Raw genomic sequence first — 23,760 nt, forward strand, 5'->3', positions numbered from 1 at the left:
AAAAGGGTAATTTTCATTTTTATTTTTTTTTAACATTTGGACTTTGAAAGAGCGGCGCATCCGTAAACCAAGAAATAAAAAAATTGTCGCCTTAGGGGTGACAAATTCCTATGATTGTGGGTTTGATTCTGAGAATCGCCCCAATTATGATCCTTGGTTTGTGAGCACCATACCTGTGCTAGATAGTTTCACCAAAGAGGTAAATGTCTTACTTCAGTTTTCCTACATCGTGCCCACATACTGTGAAATATTGTTCAAAGTGGGATAGGATAAATCCAACACAATCCATAGTACAAAACATTCAATAAAACATTTGTACTGATGAATTTCTCAGAATAATATCCAAATAATATCTCAATAACAAAGAGGATAATAATTTGTAGCATTTTATTGTCGGATACATAACTTACAAATACATGTATTTTGACAAAGATTGGAAGACATAAAATAAATAATTTCAAACACAACCATGTTGCATACACAACAGATAGCCAAATGAATCTCCTGGCCTTTGATATGTAGACGGAAACAGGCACACATCGATCTCGTTACAATGAGCAATTTGCTTTTCTGCATCAAACTCAAGTTTTGATATCTATTGCACAGCTATTTCTCATCATTGATTGAGATTTTCACAAATCAATTACACAGAAAGCAATTTTGATAAATATGTATACAAACACTGAATGGAATGTCTGTATTAAGAAACATTACCAATTTTGTAAACATGATCACCAAACAGGGCAAATAGCATGGACCTATTACATACTGACCTCTGAATCACTGATCCTATCAAAAGCTGAAAGAAAGTAGGTGGTGTATTTGAAAAGTATTTAAGAATGTTAAAGAACTGACTAGATGAAATGAAAATACTCTGGTTGCCATTCTCCAACTGTAACAGTGACATGATGACAGTTGCTTAAGGTGAGTGATCGTTCAATGAAGTGATGTTATATACAGTGTTGCCTGTTTTGATTTGTATTCTTTAAAAATATTTGGTCTTGAGTATTCTTAACAAACGAGACTTCTTGTTGGAGTCTTAAATAGAACTGATGACAAATTGAGAACTAAAATATGGTTTATGACATATTTACAAAAATAGTCAAAGCTTTTGCTTTTGTATGACAAATATGATAAAGCAATGAAATTTGCAAATAAATGAAAGTTTAAGAAAAGAAAAATGTTGCTCTTTCTGATAATTTCCATTTCAAAATGAAATATCCAAACTAGATAAATGAACTATTTATCATTCAGTGACATTGACATTAGTAAAATTTCTATCTCTCATTTTTACATGACTAAGAGACACCTAATACCACATAACATCTTCAACACAACAGTTGTCCTGTTTGAAACAAAGCTGACAGTAAGAACCTGATTTCAACAAACTGAGACAATTTAAGATTGATTAAAACTGTCCTAAGGCACTAAAAGCTTATAACTCGTCATGTTTGGGTCCGCTAAATTCATCATGAGAAATATATCCATCTTTGTCCTTGTCTTCATGACTGAAAATTTCGGTGACCATGTTGTTGTGAGCCACGTCATCTTCTGACGGTGCTCCAGAATCCTTCATCTGGTCCTTGATAAAGCTAGACACCTGAGAGAGGAAGAAGTCAAATAAGTCATGTCCCAATAATCCTACTACTTTTTAAATGATATTTCAACCAAGAGACTTTTTTTTAGCATGCGATGGACTGGGTCTGTTGTCTGAGTCAATATTACAGCACAAATTCAGCAGGTTTGCGCTTAAGTGAATGTGACTTTGGCAAACCTGTAATTATGACATCATTCGGGGTAGATTTAACAACAAATATATACGTAGCCAGCAGGGTTTGCTCCTTTTAAAAGTTACTGGCCCTTCTCCAAACTAACTCGCCTACAACTAAATTTGAGAACCCCTAACCCCTAAAGCGTTTTTTCCTGCACTCTGAGATTAAATCTTGGCTTCCACTTGCCTCTTTTCATGGCGATTTATGAGAGAAAAAAAAGTCGTTGGAAACATCAACATATAGGCGGGGGATGTCTTTCTACCGAGATGATCCAATTAAAAAAATTAAAAATACACGAAGAAGGGGTGAAATTTTGACTAGCCAGAAGGGCCATCTACTTTACATTTCAGCAAACCCTTTGTAGTGAGTGAGTGAGTATGGTTTTACGCCGTTTTTAGCAATATTCCAGCAATATCACGGCGGGGGAAACCAGAAATGGGCTTCACACATTGTACCCATGTAGGGAATCGAACCCGGGTCTTCTGCATGACGAGTGAACACTTGAACCAAAAGACTACCCGATCGCCCCCAAACCCTTCGTAAAATTAATTGGTGACAAGCCAATGGGCTAGCAGCTAAATCAACCCCTGATAATGAGTGTTAATGACACAAAGTCAGGTCAGAAACATCAGATCCTCACTTTATTCATCTTGTACATGTATTGGTGCTGGGCATAAGTATCTTGTCAATGTCAGATTTATAGCAAACAAAATAGATCCAGTACTTTGAAAAGCTTGGACACTTCTAACACCAAGTTTGTGTTCTTATGATTAATACCATAATAATTTACCAGTCATTAAGGTGTTTATGATGAATTGATTGTGTTACACTGGGGTTGTGAATTCCAAGTTTGATTTGACAGTTCTTACACTGCCTCTATTCTATCTGATCCTTGAAGCAGCCTTAACATACCTCATCCTGTGTCAGCTTGTTGTCACCATCGATATCAATCTGCTTGAAGACATTAGGAGGGGCCTGGCCATCTTGAATATCAACCATCTCAACATCAAACTTCAGGGTTGCTCCGGGAGGAATCTTATCACCTAAAGATTGAAAACATTAAATGAGACAAAAATCAGAGTTTTGTGTTTTTCATAACTGACGAAAACAATGTAAAAAAGTTATGAACTCTTCATCTTTCAGTCCAAAAATATTACATTGATGGTAAAAGTTAGTGAGTGAATATTGCCTGTGAATAATTGTGGTGGGGATGTGACTGGCAAACCAGTGGTAGATTGAATGAGCCATGATCAAAGCCACCAGGTCACGATGACCCCCCAATCAACCAGGTCCCGATGACCCCCAATCAGCCAGGTCACGATGACCCCCAATCAGCCAGGTCACAAACTGAAACTCCATGGACAGGTATTCAGAAACGGGGATATGATCATCTGTTTCTTTCATTGGTCAATGACTCAACACTCCGGCAAATTCAAGCACAGTTTGGGATGTGTTTCTCACCTGAGCCTGTTTCACCATATCCAAGATCGGATGGGATTGTGAGTGTCCTCTTCTCCCCTACACACATGTCCACTAGACCCTCATCCCAGCCCTTGATCACCTGACCCACACCGATCTGGAACTCGAAAGGCTCACTGCGGTCATGGCTGAAACAGAGAGAGAATATACAGATATAATAACAAGAATAAATGCAAGAGACATACAAACTGAATGCTTGAGTATTTAGCTTAATTCCTTGTTAGAATGAACAGGAAATCCACTTTAACCAATAGAGAAGCCCATCACAAAGGGGACACCAACATTGGGCTTCAACCCAGGTGAAGGACTCTCACCTCATGTTAAGAATCACAGCCACTTCTAATCTGTACCTTGATATCAAATTCTATACTTGTAATGCAGATACCAAATATTTTTCACAAGAATATCATGAAAAATTGTCTGAACATTTAATACCTGTCCACACCTGATGAGTAACATATGTTTTTGTTACACTAAGAATAATGAATCAGTTTAGAAGAAAGTGCTGAAATGGGTAACATAATCCTTTGCCTTCAGGGGCTCGAATTCGGTATATAAAACATGCACCAGTGCAATCTATTATTGAAAAATGCAACCTAATATTAATGTCAACATGCACCAAGTCCATGTAAAAAGAATTCACAATTTGTGTCTCTTACTCTTACTTTTCCACACAACAACGATCTTTAAACACATTCAATTGTTGCATGTAATTTGTCACGCTTTCTTGGGGTTCATGTTTCTATTATGTTTTAAAGCAATATGTTATTAATTTATGTGACACTGGCAGCAGACCTTTCTATGTTTCATCTTTAAAAAATTAGAGACAAGGTGCAACATGGTTTTGCCTAGTGGATCTGGGATTTCATGTCAATATGCAGCTGGTGCAAGTTAAATCAAGTTCCTTAATTCGGTCCCTGATTCAAGAGGAACTGTTGTAAAGTTGTAAATTGTAGTCAGTTCCAACTTGAATATTGATCAATGTGCGGAATACTAAACCTCAAGGGATCCTTGTGTGAACCCTATTATGTTAAAATCAGGCATATAGGGGTCGCTGGTAGGGATTTGACAAATACAGGTAACTCAACCTCGATGCATCTGTGTACGAATGAGTAGGAGACAAATGCCCTTAAAATGAGTTGTTTCCCTGCACTGATAGACAGGGAAACAGTGAGACCTGATTTATTTCATGGAGAGCTGACAGATTCAGGACAACAAATATGAATGTTCTGACAAAATGCCATAAACTTAGCTTGACACTCATCTGCCCTTTGAACCAGTATGTTAACTCTGTAGCTGTCAGTTCAGAAAGGGCATGAATTAACTGACAAATGAGCACTGTCCAGATATATATGCTACTTGTGGTATATATGATTGTTTCATGTCGAATATGTCACTGTTATGTATATCATGATGTGACTCCCTCAACCATATAATCATCTTAACCCAAAATGATATTGACATACTTCAGATAAATGCAGGCCACTACTACAAGTGCACGGCCATGACAATCATTATGTTAAAAATAAAACATTTGGGTTCCCTAGATTAACATACTGAGATTCACATAGCCCCTGAAAATTTCTAACACAAGGAAAATATTTGGCACTCACCAAAAATATATATTAACATTTACCGTAGTCCTCTAAATAAAGTTATCTTATTCAAAAATAAATATCTCCAAAATAAAAAATAAAAACCAAATGGAGCCCAGAACAATGCTGAGGTAATCTAGACTTGCAAAATCATTCTAGACTTGATTTGGATTAAGTTTCTTATTTATTCTCTAGGATCTGGGAGACAGACTAACCCAAATCTATCTTCCTATGTTAAATACATGCTTTAGGGGAATGAAACTTGTTAGGTTTGGTAGTTTTCCTATATGCTATCATTATTCAGACAAGAGCTTGGAAGCATACCACTAGATTGCTTTAAGTTGGGAGTCTAGTCTACTTCAATTTAAAATATATATATTTTCTCTAGATTAAACACCTTTCATTCACAAATTATATTCATGCCAATTTCTACATCACAGAACAGTGGCATACCAAGTTTACCATATGAGTTAAGTGTATACAAAACACATTTTGGTCCAGTACATTTTCGGATTAATTTCCATCTTTGCTATTTGTTAAATATTGCTGAGGGCCCCTAATCTTGACATGCTTGAAACATCAAGGCAACAATACCCTTGGGCTGTGTCTAAAATAAACCCCTGCAAATCGTCACGTTCACAGCATTCATCAGTTCCTGAGATAGAATTGTCTGGGCAAGTCTGATTGTTTCTATTTCAGCCAGAGAATTCACAGGAGGTGAATATGATGACACATTTCCTCTGATTCTAGCCCAGAATGCCAAATATTTCCTGAAATAGTCTGATTTATCATCATATTGTACCAGTGACAGATGTGTTGCTAAGAAATTATCATTTATCGTTACGGACATAATTGAACAATATCAAGACAGCTGCTGCTATTTATAAGAATATCCTTTTAACATGCAAAAGAAATTGAATCAATCTTGATGGCAGTCAGAAGAAACGAACTGTTTTAACATTTTAATTATTATTTTTGCTAATGACCAAAATAATTAAAAACTGAACCATATGGTCATGATGGGGCTAAGACTCATAGCCACACTTGATAATAATACAGAGAAACTTAAGAATGTGGTCTTAATTGAGTAAATTATCAGGGTTTAAACAAATATCAGCAGTTTGTGTCAGAAGTTTGTCAAGTTAAACAATAACAGGTTAATTACATCTAGTTTGTGACAGGATTTGAGGTTAGAATGTTTTATTTCGTATTGATCAGTAAGTGTTTATAACACCAGCCAGCAACATTCAGCTGTATTACAGTGGCCTGTTAATAATCCTATCTGACTAACGGCAGTGTTTGATAGTATGAGCAACAATACATGCTGCTGGGATACACTGACACACAATCAGCCAAAGTTCAAATTATAACCACCTGATCCTCGCCAATCAGGTCTTACTAAAAGCTATGGTATTGGGGACCTAGCTTGCCTTCAAATCTCCACTGTGATATTGATCAGTGGCATTAATTCCCATCACTACATTTGTCTTGTCAAAGCAGGCACTGGCAAAGACTATTCTGGATGTCAATGCTGACATTGGTGACCTTAGCGGGTGTTTACTCAGTTTCTCTGTTAACTCCCCTACAAACAATGTGTGCTGCAAGAATGCTGTATTGTCAGGCTAGTGTCACTCTGCGGTATGCTTCAGGGCAGAATTAAATCCAGAAATCTACTCGAGCATAAACATGATAAAAGAATGTTTTACTATTTCTGAAATGTGTCACACTGTGATAAGCAGAGATTTAGTTAAAAAAATGAATTTACATAAGTGTCCATAATCGATATGAACATTTTTGGAGAAAAAATAATTTTGATATGAAATAAATATTTATCTAACATGTTCAATCATTCCTTTGATCTGTAAATACTTACAAACACATTCATCAACCCTTTGCAACAAATCAAGTATTTTAATTCAAGGAATAAGATTCTTCAAATTTCAAATCAAAACCTTTTACACAAAAAGAAGAATAAACCCACCATGATTGATCATTGAAAGGTGGACACAATCTCATTATTTCCAAAGACAACATTATCCTCCATACACAAATATTTCTAAACATTTTTGAGACAGATAATTTCTCTATTTGGAGTTAAGGAAAAAGCAATTCTCCCATCCAATATCCAGCAAAAGTTAGCTGGATCAATCCCCCATCATAAGTCAATGAAAAATATTTTCCAAGTAAATAAGCCATTTACTCTTGGCAGGAAATACTGTCTGGTATGGTTTATTGAAGGATGTATGAATCAAGACAAAATAAAGTTATCCCATCCGTTGTGAAAGCAAATAATTCAGTTGTGAACCCTGCGTCTCCCCCACTCCTTTCTGGCTGCTAAACGCCAGAAACAACATGAAAGATATATATTTATTAAATCTTCAAAGACAATATATGATGTACCTGATTTTAAACACACCTTTCAGCTGCATAACTAGCTGTATTCAAATGTCACAGGAGTTTTTCCATAAAGTATGGTAGACATATTGTTTTTGCAATGTCACATCTTACAGGGTATGATCCATGATTACCTTATAATCAGCTGCTAATTCAACACAATATCAAGAGTAATATATAAATAATGAATACAGCTGGAATAATGTGCCTACAAAATGATATTATGTATAGAAAATCAAACATAACTAATCTGAATGTTATTCTGTTTCAATATTTATTGAAGTACCAGCTGTTGCAGTGATTTGATTGTTCCGTTACATAGATTTGGTCTACCTGTGTGCACATATTTGATGAAACATGTCATTTAAATAAACGACCCATTCTCTTAATCGGAGAAGCCTACATGAGAAAATTACCGGCAAGTCGACACCATATTTGACCTCATGACTGACCTGCATGCGCCTCCACAGGACAAGTTATCACCCCGAGCACTTGAATAACTCATAACCCACGCCCCTTTATCAAACATTTCAGTATTCTGAATATGAAATCGAATTCTAAAATGCACATATCTTAACAAGTTTGCAACACATATACAGCTAAAACACGTTTTTCACTTGTGTCAACGACTACCATATGCTACAATCTCACCTTGAATCAAACTTTGAACCGTCCGAAGCTAAAGTTCCAGTGTAGTGCATTTTGAGTCGGTCATATTTCTTCGACAGTCTTTCGCATTCATCCGGTTTAAAAGTGGTATCAACTTTGAGTTCATCAGCGAAGCATACTAAAACATGGACAAGAGCAAGAAGCGCCGGGGTGAGATACGAAGCAGGTGACATCTTTGGAGCAAATACTGACGACTGATCGGCACAGGACGAGATAAATACCACCCCAGCACTCGCGTAAATTTGGAAGTTTCAACGTGGCGTGTGAGTGCGTCTGCTCAAGCAAACCGGAAGTTCCCAGTAAGCAACGAAACACAATGTGATTGGCTACTGCTGAAGCTATTTATAGAAACAAGCCATGTGGCAGCTCAAGTAAACAAGACCACACGCTACCTTATACCGGTAAAGTAATTAACCCCAATTGACGTGTCATGACCTCGGGTAAGGTTAAGATATAAGACGTTTATTATGTATAATTATATTGTTGTCAAAGTGGAGTAATAAAATTTATTGGGTATCATTAAACATAATCGAAATGCCTGCTAAAAGCAGTCTATTGTACGATTCCAACCTTATCATGAATATGTGTTTATGAGTCAATATTCACCCTTTAGCGCTTTTAATTTAAAAAAATAAAATGTATTGATATCTTATAGCTTACAATCAATTGCTGTTAAAAGAATGGTGCTTTATTTTATTAAGGTTAAAAATTATATTTGGCATATACGTAAAATGTTTAAATACGTGAAATACAACTTAATGAAATGATGAATAATAAATTGATAAGCAGATAATAATAATAATAATAATAATAATAATAATAATAATAATAATAACAACAACGATAAACAAATTTATTATTATTATCATTACTATTACTATTCAAGATATAGGTAAAATGTACTCATATACGGTTGGCATTTAATCAAACGGACGTAAGCTTTTTTTCATATGAAACTAACTATATATGAAACACTATCAACGTATTAAATTACAGCCAAATGCTAAAACATATAATTTCAGCAAATGGCACATTCAGATTTTATTACGGAAGATTGCCGTTACATTAATAACAGACTCGAAATAGCACTATTTATCCATGCTATATTTATTTACCATCACTTACAAATGACTAAACCAAAGGTATAACGCAATATCTTATGCAATATCAGTACAGCAATACTTAACTTTTACAGGTATAACAATTCTGATATTATTACTCGATTGGTATGCAGGCAAACGTGTCTATTTCAAATACACACAAGCTTGCTGAAATAGATGCGTGAAATGATAACGAAGCGCAGCGTGGCGACAGCTGGTTGTTCTAAACGCTGACTGTCTGAATGACATTTGTACTACAGGTGTACTGTCTGTGGAAGGCATCCGTTTTTGTCCAACGATGCAGTGTGACAAAACGACGTGTAATCGCCGTGAGCCATTGTTTATTGACTGGGAATAATATCTTCATGCTAGCTACAATAACATTAATATTCCAGCAATCCGGTTTATCGCAGAAAGAGGGGGCAAACAAAGATGCATAACTCACATCACACAGATGAAGATAGGCGACACACTCAGGTACAGATGTATAACTCACACAACACAGATAAAATGCAGACACAGACAGAAACAGAGTGAGTGAGTGAGTGAGTTGGGTTTAACGCCGCTTTTAACAGTATTCCAGTTATATCACAGCGTGTCAGCTTAATGTGGGAGGAAAGCCCGAAGTGATGCAGGTCTCAGACGTTTACCACTTCGGTGAAACCCACGAGCACGGGTATGGTGCTGACAAACCTAGAAACATAATCGGGTCGAACCGGGATTCGAACCCACAATCATAGGTATCTGGCGTGCCCAAGGGACGCGACTCTGCACAGCAAATCGCGGCGCCTTAGTCGAAGACAGAAACAGAAGCCACAATCATAGATGCTTGACCCACACAAAACCAACCTACCGCTCTCCGGCGGAACACAAAGATAGAACTGTATACATATACGCAGCACAACATATGCTTACACCAAAAGGAACAGAAAAGATCGACGTAGCTACAGACGTATCTAAACACATACTCATACACAGACACACACAGAGACAGAGAAGGCACATCTTTAGACATGGACACTCTTTTCCAGACTTTCAATCACAGTATGCGGATATGTTTATTTGTAATTCTCCAAAATAAACAAAAAACATATATTATGTATTTCCACGCTAATGTTCTTAAAATGTAAGCCATATGTTACTAAGCTTCTAAACATTGTCGAACACCGAGGACGATTCTGTTGGGGGTAAAAACGAACTCCGGGTTATTGTGACCCATAGAACAGATCACTGACGGATCGATGACTGATTACGTTTGACATCCCATTGTAAAGTATTAAGTATTAAGTGAACGAAGAAGACACTTATCACATGCAGTCTCGTCTTTGTCCTCGTTTGACAGCTTCACGAACGGTCTCTATATCATTACGTCATTGCTCGTGAAGCGCGTGGCCCCAGGGGGTGGGCTGACTCAACGCATCTGTCATGGGACAGTTTTGCAGACAAGCAGGAAGAGCCACGGGCTGCACGGGGTATGTTACAATCATAGTCGTCGTGCGACGTCTGCACAAGGACACAGTTACCGAGTGAGGCGACTATACTTGTCGCCAGAGGCGACTAACGGGATCGGGTGGTCAGGCTCGCTGACTTGGTTGATGCATGTCATCGTATCCCAATGGCGTGTATCGATGCTCATGATGTCAATCACTGGGTTGTCTGGTCCAGACTCTGATACAGACCGCCGTCATATAGCTGGAATATTGCTGTGTGCGGCGTTAAACATCAAACAAACAAAAAGGACATAGTTAGGTCACAGGTGCAAACTGGGCTTCCAGGATGCCCAATCCTTGTATAAACCATTCTTAACAGCCATTTTGGCCACCCGATTCTCAGTTTCCGCCGCGTGCAGGTATGGTGCCATGTAGACTATGTCTCGTCTGGTCACACAGTGAGAGGGGACGTGTCCCCATGGACAGACGAGGAATCAATGATGAAGACAGCTAGAAAATCACGTTTAGTAAACTGCCAAGCAAAGGAAAGTATACAAATATGTTTGATGGTGGCTACAAATGAAACAGACAAGAAATAGATATTCGTTGAAGATGTATTTGTTTCGGGTATCATAGTTGTGTTTTGGAGCTAACGTTTGCAGTGTTTTGGCGACTGTTTTCAGCCTAGTAACGTTTTGATAACGTTTGTAATCTTTTGGTCAAATCCACTTTTCAAGTCTTTACTTTATATTCAAAGAAAAAAAACCCCGTTTACTCCATGGAGACTACGTGCCGATTAAACAGTGATTTCCTGGTTGCAGTGTATGTGTGACCCGGTTTTGTTGTATATGACCGTACCACAACTTGCGTCCCTTGAAGATCCGGGTAGGAATAGGTCATCAGCAACCCATGCTTGCCGTAAGAGGCGACCGAGATCGGGTGGTCAGGCCCGGTGACTTGGTTGATGCATGTCATCGTATCCCAATTGCGTAGATCGATACTCATGATGTCAATCACTGAATTGTCTGGTCCAGACTCCATTATTTAAAGACAACCATCATATAGCCGAAGTATTGCTGAGTGCGGCGTTAACAAACAAACAAACAAACCTCGACATGCTCTCAACCGCTGGTTTGTCTGGTCCTGTCGTGGGAAGTTTAATGCGTAAAATGTTAACTGTTTTACATCATCCGTTTATTTCAGGTCGAAAAATGAAACAAAACGTAAAAAAGTTAATTCCTTAGCCCAGTTCTGATTATACGCCTTTACAACCGGAGTTTAGCAAAATGGAACGATTGGCCACAGGGGGAGTATTTTTCTTTCTCTGATCCAAGGTTTAACTCTTAGCTTGTTGAAACACACAAAAAAATAATGACATTGCTTGAATGAGGTTAGCGTTTCCAGGTCAGACGAAATCTACATGACTCTCTATCTTCCTGTGTGGGCGAAGTTGGCGCGGCAATTGACCCGGCGGACGTGGGTTGCCACAAACTGATAACAATTTCAGATAGAAAACTCGTTCTTTCAGTGTTTAGGTGAGTGACAGCATGACAGGTTCGATTCCGCTTTGAACAGCATTTCAGTTACATGATGACGTGTCAGCTTGATTGGGGAGTTAGCCCAGAGTGACGTGTTTGTTTGTTGTTTAACGCCGCACTCAGCAATATTCCAGCTGTATGACGGCGGTCTGTAAATAATCGAGTCTGGACCAGACAGTCCATTGATTGACATCATGAACATCGATCTATGTAATTGGCTTACGATGACATGCATCAACCAAGTCAGCCAGCCTGACCATCCGATCCCGTTATTCGCCTCTTTGGGCGGTTGGGTAGCCTAGTGGTTAAAGCATTCGCTCGTCACACCGAAGACCCGGTTTCGATTCCCTACGTGGGTACAATGTGTCAAGCCCATTCCTGGTGTCCCCCGCCGATATTGCTGGAATATTGCTAAAAGCGGCGTAAAACCATACTCACTCACTCACTCACTAGTCGCCTCTGTCGACAGGCATTGGCTGTTGATGACCGGTTCTGACCCGGATCTTCACGGGCACGTGGGTTCGATTTGTAAAATTTGACTGACCTGGTTAAACCAAATTTACCACATTTCTGGCAACCAGGGTTGATTAGATTCAACCTTAGCTAACCAGCGTTAATCAAAAGGAACTAAGGTCGGTACCCAAAATGAAACGCATAAAATACAGCCTTGGTTATAATAATGGCTGTCAGGTGAAGAAGAAACACAACAACCATTACTGGCTTCAAACGTCAAACGAGATCACCAAAGTTGCATTATTGATTCTACAGTATTTATATCAACAATGGGGGGGGGGGGGGGGGGGGGGGGGTGTGATGGTGCACAGTTAGGATCTATTTATTGTCTTTGGTGGTAATTTATACAGAAATAAAGATTTTTTTCGAAATAAAAAGGGGGATGCGCACCCCCCCCCCCCCCCCCCCCCCCCCCCCCTGTATCCGCCCACTGGGGCGAACCGGGATTCAAACCCACAATCATAGGTTTCTGGCGTGCCCAAGGGACGCAACTCTGCACAACGAATCGCGGCGCCTTAGACGACTGTGCAACCCGTGGCCCCTGCTGCATTTGAACTAGCCGGTATATTCGTTATACATTTGCAGTTTGTGTGATTTGACCGTTGTAACCAGTACATTCGTAGATGAGCTTAAAGTTTGCATCGCACAACGGTAGGTCAATAAAATTGTTAAATCGTTAGACATGATCTACAGTTGAAACAACAGAGAGGCGTCAAAGCCGTATTTTAACTCCACGCTACCTCACATAAAATATATAGATATATAGTTCCCGGCAACCTATGTATGTCGTAAGAGGCGACTAAAGCTAAATGCGACTAAAGCTAAAGGGGTGGTAAAGCTCTATGACATGTTTGATGACATATGATAGTTTCCAAATTGCGTGAATAGATGCTCATGACCTCAATCACTCGTTTGTCTGATCATGACTCGTCTATTAAGAGACCGCCGTCATATAGCTGGCATACTGCTGAATGCGGCGTTAAACAACTCTCAGTTCAAGAATTTGTAAACATTATCAGCAATACGAGCACCAGGATCAACAACACAAGAAAGCACCAAGCGTACTTAGGTGAATATTTTACAGACGTTTCTATCAATCACGTGTTGACGTTGACTCTCAGAAATGTATGTAATATCTTTTTTTGATATTTTGCACCAGATTTTTAAATCTTAAAATAACAGCCATTGTTTCTTCCATCGACTAAATTATTCATATTTCCGAATTTTGATTAAGGTCGTTCTGTGGTGTCTGAAACAGACTATAGAGAAATGGCTGGGGCTATCCGGGGCAGGCTCCAAGGTGTGAACCCAAATCAAACAAGGACAGTTTATTCAGTGTTAGCCCTCAAAACATAGGCCGGAAGCGACCAACACCGCCATGCGTTTGCCACGCAGAATTCGTTTTTCCTCAACAAATTCTCTAGTTTTAATTATTGTAATTACCCTCGCATTTGTGCTTCTAATTCGAAGAAACTTTGGTAAGTATTCCACTTTGTATATTCATCAAGTATGTCAACACAGTCTACATTTCAGACAGTTGTAATCATTCTAGATTTGTGCTTTATGTTAATTAATGAAAATATTTTTGATAAACGTTGTAACTATATCTGCATATTGCCTTAAGTGTGTGTGTCACACGCATTGCTTTGATGACAACTTTGTGTTTCTCTTTATTGGGAAGAGCAACGTATAACTGTACACTCTACAAAGCATAGAACTAAAGGTAATGTGAAATTGGGTTTAACGTCGCGTCCAAGATTATTGCACTTATATAGCGACGTGCATGCACGTGTGTGTGTGTGTGTGTGTGTGTGTGTGTGTGTGTGTGTGTGTGTGAAACAAGCGACCTTCCGCTCAATCCACTACACGACGGAGACGGTCTCAATTCTTAAATATGAGTCAACAGTAATAGGTGAGGTGTAACGTCGCGTCCAAGATTATTGCACTTATATAGCGACGTGCATGTACGTGTACCATGCCGCAGTTTAACATGAATACCCCACTCAGACACAGTATACTGACTCCGAGCCGACCAGTTTAAGCCCCTTTTATGCCGAGCGCCAGACAGGATAACAACAAGTACCATCTTTTAACGTCTTTTGGTATGACGCGGCCGGGAATCGAACCCCGGACCTTCCGCTCTCCGAGCGGACGCTCTACCACTAGACCACGGATGCGGTCCATAGAATTAAAGCTATCATGAAAAGTTACATATATATTATTTAATAATAGCAGTTTCATGTGTATTAGTTGGAGAAAAGTAGTGTAATATATGTGTCTTCTTAACAAGTTTAACAATTACAATACTCAGTGATTACCACCTGTGTGTTAGTCGAGCTAGATTTGTAATATATACAGTGAAATCTCTTTAATCCGGACGGTGTTGTTCAAAGTGAAATCGTCCGGATTATCAAGTTTCCGGATTAAGCATTCATTGCAATGTAGTAGTGACCCATTCAATGCATCAGGTATGTGTAGACGTTCGTAGCTTAGTGGTGGTACGCGGTACAGATCACAGGCCACAACAATCGTGACCAACTCGTGTTATTCCGGGACAAGCCGAATATTGTTGGTTACGGAAAGAGGCGAGTGGTGACGAATGAGGCCACAAATCAGGTGAAGTAAAGCAACGTTGGTCGCGGAGAATAGTTAAATGGGTGACTTGACTCCAGCTTGACTCCTGAGAGTTTCTAGGGATTCGACCGTGCCCCATACTGAAGCACATGTAGCACATGTGGTGTCTCTTTAGGCAAGTGACTTTGTTCGAAAATGCTTTGTTCCCCCAGCAGTGAATGGGTACCCGGTAGGATTAGAGGGTAACGTTATAGTACAGGCAGCTCGGGTGGTATACTTGCACACTGATCCAGTGACCGGGGCAAATATATTGTAGTTCTTTAAGCATGCCCCTGTGTGGTGTGGAAATATTTATTGTCAGGACTCCGGACTAACGAAGTCCGATGTACTATTGGTTACATCATTACGTTAATTAAGTTCACTTAATGTTGTACCTACATTAATGAACATGGTGTGTGTAACCACAGTCACTACATGTTGTACTAGAAAACAAGGCATCTGCCAGTAGTAGTAGTCAATCTAATTAAAATCAGATCACAGTTCTCGCTATCGCTGAACAAAGATCTGAGAACATCTCATTACGGGTCACGTCAGAAACGACCTTTCATCCGACCAATCATAGCGTCGCTTACCAGATCATTAACGTGACAGCTGCAATGTGTTTTCTGATTATGCTACCTCGAAAACGTTAACACGGGGTATTCCGAACGACAGTTACGGCCCGTACGACTGATTCTGTCAAACTTATTGTCTGTCTCTCGCTTCCATGGGATAAACATTTGAACGGAGGAGGCGTTGCACAGTATGTGGGAAGCACTGCTATACAATCTCAACCATATATAAGCCATTCCGGAATGTTCGTATGGTCAGTTTTCAAAATTTTAATCGAGAACTGTGTAAACATATTTTTCAAGCGTAGTCTGAAAGGTCGTTCTGACGTGACCCATAATGGGATAACTTAGATCTGATTTTAATGAGTTTGTAGTAGCAGTTGTAGTAGCACGTTCAGAACATACTTACTACGCGTTCATTATTAAAGACTGACTGATTTGTGTCCAATGTCTCACAAGTCGTGTAGATGTTGTTCGCACGAGAAGCAGCTTCTACGATCAGGTATTCTTTATGTTTAAGGTATTTATGTGTAGGATAGAGCACGTCCGAGGGTTTTATGATATTAATGATATACCTACGGAATCGGGTGGTCAGACTCGGTGACTTGGTTGATGAATGTTATTGTATCCCAATTGTGTGAATCGATGTTCATGATATCAATCACTGGCTTGTCTGGTCCAGACTCGATTATTTACAGACCACCGTCATATAGCTGGAATATTGCTGAATGCTGCGGTCTGTGAATAATCGAGTCTGGTCCAGACAATCCAGTGACTGACGTCATGATCATCGATCCAATTGGGAATCGATGACACGTGATCAACCAAGTTACCGAGTCTGACCACCCGATTTATTTAGTCCTTTAAGGACAAGCATATGTTGCTGGGAACCTATATTAAGATTATAAGATAATCGCGAAGGTATGGCGTTGATTCCCAGTATCAGTAAGTGTACACAGAGACCATATAATAGATTTATTATATGGTCTCTGGTGTACATCTTCCCTAGACAAGGGCTTTAACTGACTATAGAAGTCCAGTTTCCACCCTAGCCGAACTGGGCTGCAATTTCGTGGCTCGATTGTAGCGCGACCAGTGGCTATTACGAATTATGTACCTTCTTTCTCCTTCCTATTGACCAATCAGATTCCACCTCTCATATCACTTGCATTTGCATCAAATAAAATAGCTGCACCCAGTCAAGTCGATCTGATCGATAGTCAAGATTTTTATTGTAATAAAACGAGTTTGACCTCATATCACAGGAGCACCTTGATTAAAAACATGAAAGGATTTTGCAAATATCTGTCGACGCCCAGTTGACGACACACATGTTTTGTACATCCCGCAGTCGACCGAAATCTGTACGTTGAAATCCATGTTTACGAACCGGATGTCTAGTTCTTCATTGTGATTGGACTATGCATTGCCTTTTTTAGTCCAGCCCAGTTCGGCAAGGTGGAAACTGGACTTTTATAGTCCTTTAACCCCCATGCTTTGGGACGATGGTAAGTGTATGATCGTTTACGTCTCAGTCACCAATATTTCAGCTTTTAACAATCGAGTCAGGATCAGGCAATCTTGGGGTTGACAGTATGAGCAAAGATTCACTTCGCCGTCCTCAGCCAAGTTGGACATTGTAACCATCCGATCCTCTTGTCAGCTCGTACACCGAATCCCATCGATATCGAAGATCAGAGACCTCACTTTTCTGTAGGTCTACTGCGACATAAATTGCTTTAATAATAATATATATAATTGTCGTCAATACACATTAAAACTATAGCCCATCACCCTGAGCCTCAGTTGTTTACTCAGAACGTCTAGATACGAAAAATCCAAATTAGAATTTGTTTTCAACAACCCATGCTTTGCAGTAAGAGGCGACTATGCTTGTCGTACGAGACGACTAACGGGATCGGGTGGTCAGGCTCGCTGTCTTCGTTGATACATGTCAACGTATCCCATTTGCGTAGATCAATGCTCATGATATCAATCAATGGATTATTTAGTCCAGACTCGAATATTTACAGACGGCCGTCATATAGCTGGAGTATAGGTTTCACTTTTTGCAGTATTGCAGGAATATCACGGCGGAGGACATGGGTTTCACACGTTGAACGCCTGTAGGGAATTGAGTCCTGGTCTATGGCGTGACGGACCCGTGAAGATCCGGGGTAGAATAGGTCTTCAGCAGCCCATACTTGCCGTAGAAGGCGACTATGCTTGTCGTAAGAGGCGACTAACGGGATCGGGTGGTCAGGCTCGCTGACTTGGTTGATGCATGTCCATCGATCCCAATTGCGAAGATCGATATTAATCACTGGATTGTCTGGCCCAGACTCGAATATAAACAAACCGTCGCCAAATAGCGGGAATATTGGTGAGTGCGTCGTTAAAGACACACACACACACACACACACACACACACACACACACACACACACTAGAACCAATGTTTCTAACAAATGTCAGTATGTGTTAACAAGGTTTAGCGTTTGAGAGCTTGACAGGGCGATGAAGGGAGAGTAAATGTACCTCCATGCAAGTTTTAGCATGTCTTCGGACTCGCTAGATAAGACAGGCAATTGGTGATTCCCTTTAGAGCCAATGCCTTATTTTAATGTGTGCAGTGAGTGAACAAATGTTGCTGTGACGATAATTGTTTCTATATTTTCAGAAACACATGGAGCTGCATCTTCCCACTATGGCGTGAGTATCCGACATTAAAAACAGCACTGGGGTGCTGGGTGAATGCTGTTTTAAAAGGCAGTCAGCGGTATTACAGCTATTATTTAATAAATACATCACTGGTAAACATCAGTTACAGGGAACCTACGACTTTATGATTAAATTAATATCAGATCTTTTACTCCGATACGATACAACTCTGCGTCAAGATCTGAGGAAACATCCATATGAACTCACGTCTTTTTTGGACGACCCAATCCAAAAGAAGTATGCGTGGGTTCTTGAGCCAATCAGAGGTCAGCTTTCTAAAACGATCCGGCTTCATTTTTTCACCAGCTCGAGTTGGAAAACCGACCACAAATATACCATTGATAGTACACCCTTTAGATGTAGATGACATGGCGTTCAGAAACGACAGGGCGTATACAATATACTCACTAACATAAAAGCGCTGTTTTATGTTTTTGCATTCGGAACTCATCGATTATATTCATTTTCGACATAAAGCCATCAGATATGCTGATTGGCTGATTAGAAAGTTCCCCCGGGGGACCTTGCATGGAGGTGTCTTCAGATCTTCATGCAGAGAGCTGTCGTAAAACATCAGATTGTAATGATATCAGGAACCAGACCCAGAACATCGGGGCAAGTTTGACGGAACTCAGGTTCAATACAGTGAAACCCCGTTTATCCGGACGAGACAAATCCCAGATTAATGAATCATGGTTCTCTCATAAGTTATATGTACTAACTATTTACACATTGTCTGCATGAAAATTCATCCAGTGGAGATTCCGGGTGAAAATGCATCAGGTCCACAGAAACCTATACTCGTTTTAAGAGTCGATGAAATGAATCGGATGCTCAGGCTCGATGACTTGGTTGTTTGTGTGTCATAATGACCTGGGCCCACTTGCACAAAGCGATCTTAGCGCTAAGATGATCCTAACTCCCATACTTTAACATAGGCTTACAATAGTCTTAGCGCTAAGATCGTTTTGTGCAAGTGGGACCAGACGTTATCTAATATTTTATTCAAAAGTCACTGGTTTGTCTGGTCCAGCCATGATCATATTTACAGTCCTCCGAGATATAAACTGCCGGGAAAAAGGAAAGCATACCCTTGAAAATATGGATTTGGCCAAACAATTACAAAAGCTATGAAAACGTTACTAGGCAGAAACCAGTCGCCGAAACACTGCAAACGTAAGACCCAAAACAAACCATGATACCCGTATCAAATACATCATCATCGAATTACCATTTCTTGTACGTTTCATATATAGCCGACCCGTGGAGATAGGGTCTTCAGCAACCTATGCTTGTCCGAAAAGGATTCTATGCTTGTAAGAGGCGACTAACGGGATCGGGTGGTTAGGATTGCTGACTTGGTTGAAGCATGTCATCGTATCTCAATTGCGTGGATCGATGCTCATGATATCATTCACTGGATTATCTGGTCCAGACTTGATTATTTATAGATACCGCCGACATGGAGCTGGAATATTGCTGCGTGCAGTGTTAAACAACAAACAACCTACAACAACAACAGCAATCATATTTAGCCACCATAAAACATGGTTGTATACTTTCTAGTTTAGCATCATTGTGCGGCGCTGAAATATATATATATATATATATATATATATATATATATATATATATATATATATATATATATATACTACCCATCAAAAGTTTAGACTCACTGAAACCACTCACTATATCTCGTAAGAAAATCGTATTTGTGAAAGCTACCGATAAAAAATAACAAAATCATTCATTTAGGTCTTCATATCCTTGTTCACAAGGACGTGTGCATTGATGATTAGTGAACCAGAATGCCGTATTGGCTAGTACCATACAAAAGTGAAATTGCAAAATTTAATAACGGGTATGACCACCCCTGGCTCTAACACAGACATTGTATCGACGTTGCATACCACGAAAGAACAGTTCAATCTGCCGCTGGGGAATGTTTGCCACTCCTCAAACAATGCATTGCGAAGTTGGCGAAGGTTAGCAGGGGGAGGAACTCTGGCACGCCGTCCCAGCAGATCCCAAACATGCTCAGTGGGGTTCATATCGGGCGATAATGCTCGCTAATCCATTCGATTCACCCCATTTTGTTGTAAACAAGCTGACACGATGCGAGCTCTGTGAGGCCTGGCATTATCATCTTTGAAAACCGCGTGACCTGGCATGGCCCTTAAGAATGGAAGCACAATAGGAATGATGATCTCGTCCCTGTATCTCTGGCCAGTCAGATTTCCATCCTGTACCAGTAAATCAGTTCTTCCAGTCAGGGTGATACCTCCCCAGACGATAACGGATCCACCTCCAAATCGATCATGCTCCACAACAGCAACGTCAGCGTACCGCTCTCCCTGACGTCTGTAGACTGGGATCCGACCATCGTTGAAATGCAGATTGAACCTTGATTCGTCGGAGAAGAGTACCCTTGCCCATCTGCGGGGACCCCAGCGTAAATGTCCATTTCCCCAATTCAGTCTGTTCTGACGGTGGCGTGGTGTAAGAGGGGGTCTTACAGCTAGACGACGTGCCCGCAGTCCGTAGTGACGTAATCGGCGGCGTATTGTTGATACAGATACACGTCGTCCTGTAGCTTGTTGGAAAGCATTATTGGCTGCTGTGGCTGTAATGTGTCTGCCCCTGAGAAACAGCAAAAAGACGCATCGGTCATCTTGCTGTGATGTTACCCTTGACCTACCCGACCTGGGTCGATCCTGGACGGAGTTGGTCTGTTGAAAGCGTACCCAGAGGTTGGAAACTGCCTATTGGGATACGCCAAGACGTCTGGCAACAAACCGTTGTGATCTGCCATCTTGTAGCAGTGCCAAGGCTTGATGTCGTTGCTCAATACGGAGACTTCTCCCTCTACCCATGCTTGCATCAAAGAAGAATTTCTCCACTAACTCAGAAGAGCCAACTGCAATCCTTATAAAGATGAATTGCACGAGTATCCCGCGTCAAATTGCTGCTAAAACACGTGCATTATCGTGCATGTGAACACCTGCGATTTGGTGCGAATTTTGTTTAAAAATGTGCGACATTTCACAGTTTTATCAATTAATGAACGAAAAACTCTAATCTTTTCACCGATACAGATTTGGTTTTACGCCACAACAGTTCATGTGCTAACAGTACCTGTAAAAAGTTTAGAATATTTGGCATTATCTGGTTTGAAACAGTTGAGTATAGTGAGTGGCTACATTTACACCGGTGAGTCTAAACTTTTGATGGGTAGTATATATATATATATATGAAAACACATATTTAAGCAATGTGCTCTGAATTCAAATCTATTCTTTCAGGGACACGTGGAAAGGTTCCAGATCTGGGAGACAATGAAACAGATGTTTTCAGTTCCAAAGCATGACGAAGGTCAACAGTTCACGATGCGGATGACGACAGAACGTATGAGCCTCTTTACTCAGAAAATGATGAGATTTCAGAGCTTAGAGGTCAATGTCAATGTCAAGGTCAAGGATCCTTCATTGTTTGACCACACCACCATTAAACAAACCGAAGACGCTTCTGACCGATACTTGAACAAAGGACACAACAAGACGACACCGGAATCACTGTCTCCTATTATTACAAAAAATCGCGAAAGAAATCTGACAGCTATTGGAAATGACTTAGCTTTCAGAACCAGCCTCGTTGAAAAGGAATGTCAAAGGTTATCCGTATTTGGGACTCCGGACAACGCCGTCCGTGACATCATGACAAATATGGCATCGAAGCTGGCGTATTGTTACATCCCCAAGTGCGGCTGCACATTCTGGAAGAGAGTGATCCGGTTTCTGAACGGGGACTATGCGGGCAGGAACGTCACTTCTCCGTCACACATCCGCAGAATAGAGACCCACAGCTCAGCCTACTCCAACCCCAACACCTTCATGCCCTTCAGCGTGTATAGAAAACTTTCAAAAAGATTCAACAGTTTTATGTTTGTACGTGAACCGTACGCTAGGCTGTGGTCGGCTTATGTGGACAAATTCTATTTGCCTGATTTTTGGAGCAATTTTCAGGCTGAAATTCGAAGCAGAAGGTACCCATCTCGCGCATCACGATGTGTAAGTGACGTCACGTTTCCGGAGTTCGTTAGCCTCTCTTTGGAAACCCAGGAGCCACATTGGGACGCCATGCATCAGGCGTGTGACCCCTGTTCATTCCAGCCTTCTGCGGTTGGTAGAGTGGAATCTTTTGCATCAGATTCGAGCTACATTCTTCACAGAGCCAATCTGTCCTGGATGATGGATGGGTATGACCATGATGCACACGTGCAAGAAGAGCTCACCACTTTGATTAACTATAACATTGAGCTTGTAGCCGTTAAGCCTTACATTGGGAAATGTATATCTAAAGTGGGACTGTTTCTGCGCCTTTGGAAAGCTTTCCAGATTAACGGCTACCTTCCCGCCAACGTGAAACCACCACCTCTTTTCCGGACCACAACAACAGCCGAGTTTACCAAAATTGTTCTCGATCAGTACCGCAGTCGACCGAACACACCCGAGGTGTGGCGGAAACAGAGGAAGCGGTTCATGATCGAAGCGTACAAAACACTACCATCACGAGCTTTGCACGCAGTGAGGATGAAGTATACTCGTGATTTTATTTTGTTCAACTACAACCCTCGACCAGATGAGATATTTGGTAACAGACAGTGATTTAAATACCAACTTTTCTCTGTTTTAATCCTTTATGGTCTTTAGAAATAAATATGGTTCAATGGCATTTTTGTGTGTTAATTTTCGACCCCTCAGCATCAGCATCAGCATCATTTTAAAGCAAGTCATTGGGCTACACTCATAGTCTTAAAAACCTAAAGTAACACGTGACCCGAATACGTCACAGAGGCATTCCCTTTCTGCACACGACACCAGTGTCTTAACTGTATGTAATGGCATAGGCGTAGAAAAACCCAGATACGCTAAACATAGCACGACAATGTAATTGGGGATAAAGCAGCGCTTGGAATGAACGCTCGATGTCTTCCTTTTAGCTTAACCTTTTACCAAACTTTAAAGATATTTTACAAGTGCTTTCGAGCTGATACCAATTTCAAACTAGGTTAGTGGTTTAGATGTCTCGTTAAGCACACTTGGGCGTCTTGCATCATTGTTCCTGTTTAATATTGTTTGGAAGAAAACACATTGCAACAATGTAATTTTTTGTGGCAGGCAAGCTCTTCTTTTTATCAACAGTCTGAAGCATAATTATATTTTCAAGAATCAAATCTCAAAGAACAATGAAGAACGAAGCGTGGTTACTTCACGATAAAACATTGTTCTAACATGATGTAATTTCTGGAGATTCGAACATGCGCTCGCAACTAGATGACGTCGTGTATATATATATATATAT

At 40.3% G+C, this 23,760-nt stretch overlaps 2 protein-coding genes across 2 annotated transcripts; one reads left to right on the forward strand and one right to left on the reverse strand.

Moving 5' to 3' along the window:
* Positions 1-373: 373 nt before the first annotated feature.
* Positions 374-8,200, reverse strand: LOC124149227 (FK506-binding protein 2-like). Its single transcript, XM_046520675.1, has 4 exons — positions 7,892-8,200; positions 3,234-3,379; positions 2,685-2,815; positions 374-1,600 (listed from the first exon to the last, which is right to left on the reverse strand). The coding sequence occupies exons 1-4, from the start codon at positions 8,080-8,082 to the stop codon at positions 1,436-1,438; spliced, it is 633 nt and encodes a 210-aa protein (XP_046376631.1). The 5' UTR covers positions 8,083-8,200; the 3' UTR covers positions 374-1,435.
* A 5,650-nt stretch (positions 8,201-13,850) lies between these two features.
* LOC124149201 (carbohydrate sulfotransferase 11-like) lies at positions 13,851-23,123 on the forward strand. Its single transcript, XM_046520635.2, has 3 exons — positions 13,851-13,968; positions 18,356-18,387; positions 21,702-23,123. Exons 1-3 carry the CDS (start codon positions 13,869-13,871, stop codon positions 23,061-23,063), a joined length of 1,494 nt encoding a protein of 497 aa, XP_046376591.2. The 5' UTR covers positions 13,851-13,868; the 3' UTR covers positions 23,064-23,123.
* The last annotated feature ends 637 nt before the right edge of the window (positions 23,124-23,760 follow it).

Source organism: Haliotis rufescens, unplaced genomic scaffold (assembly GCF_023055435.1).
Source record: "Haliotis rufescens isolate VD_foot unplaced genomic scaffold, xgHalRufe1.0.p SCAF_4, whole genome shotgun sequence".
Lineage (NCBI taxonomy): Eukaryota > Metazoa > Mollusca > Gastropoda > Lepetellida > Haliotidae > Haliotis > Haliotis rufescens.

Coding starts and splice junctions, on each gene's coding strand:
- LOC124149227 (XM_046520675.1), bottom strand. CDS start 8,082: ATGTCACCTGCTTCGTATCTCACCCCGGCGCTTCTTGCTCTTGTCCAT. Junction 3,380..7,891: donor GGTTCAAAGTTTGATTCAAG/GTGAGATTGTAG, acceptor TCTCTGTTTCAG/CCATGACCGCAGTGAGCCTT. Junction 2,816..3,233: donor ATATGGTGAAACAGGCTCAG/GTGAGAAACACA, acceptor TTCAATCTTTAG/GTGATAAGATTCCTCCCGGA.
- LOC124149201 (XM_046520635.2), top strand. CDS start 13,869: ATGCGTTTGCCACGCAGAATTCGTTTTTCCTCAACAAATTCTCTAGTT. Junction 13,969..18,355: donor TCTAATTCGAAGAAACTTTG/GTAAGTATTCCA, acceptor CTATATTTTCAG/AAACACATGGAGCTGCATCT. Junction 18,388..21,701: donor CTGCATCTTCCCACTATGGC/GTGAGTATCCGA, acceptor CTATTCTTTCAG/GGACACGTGGAAAGGTTCCA.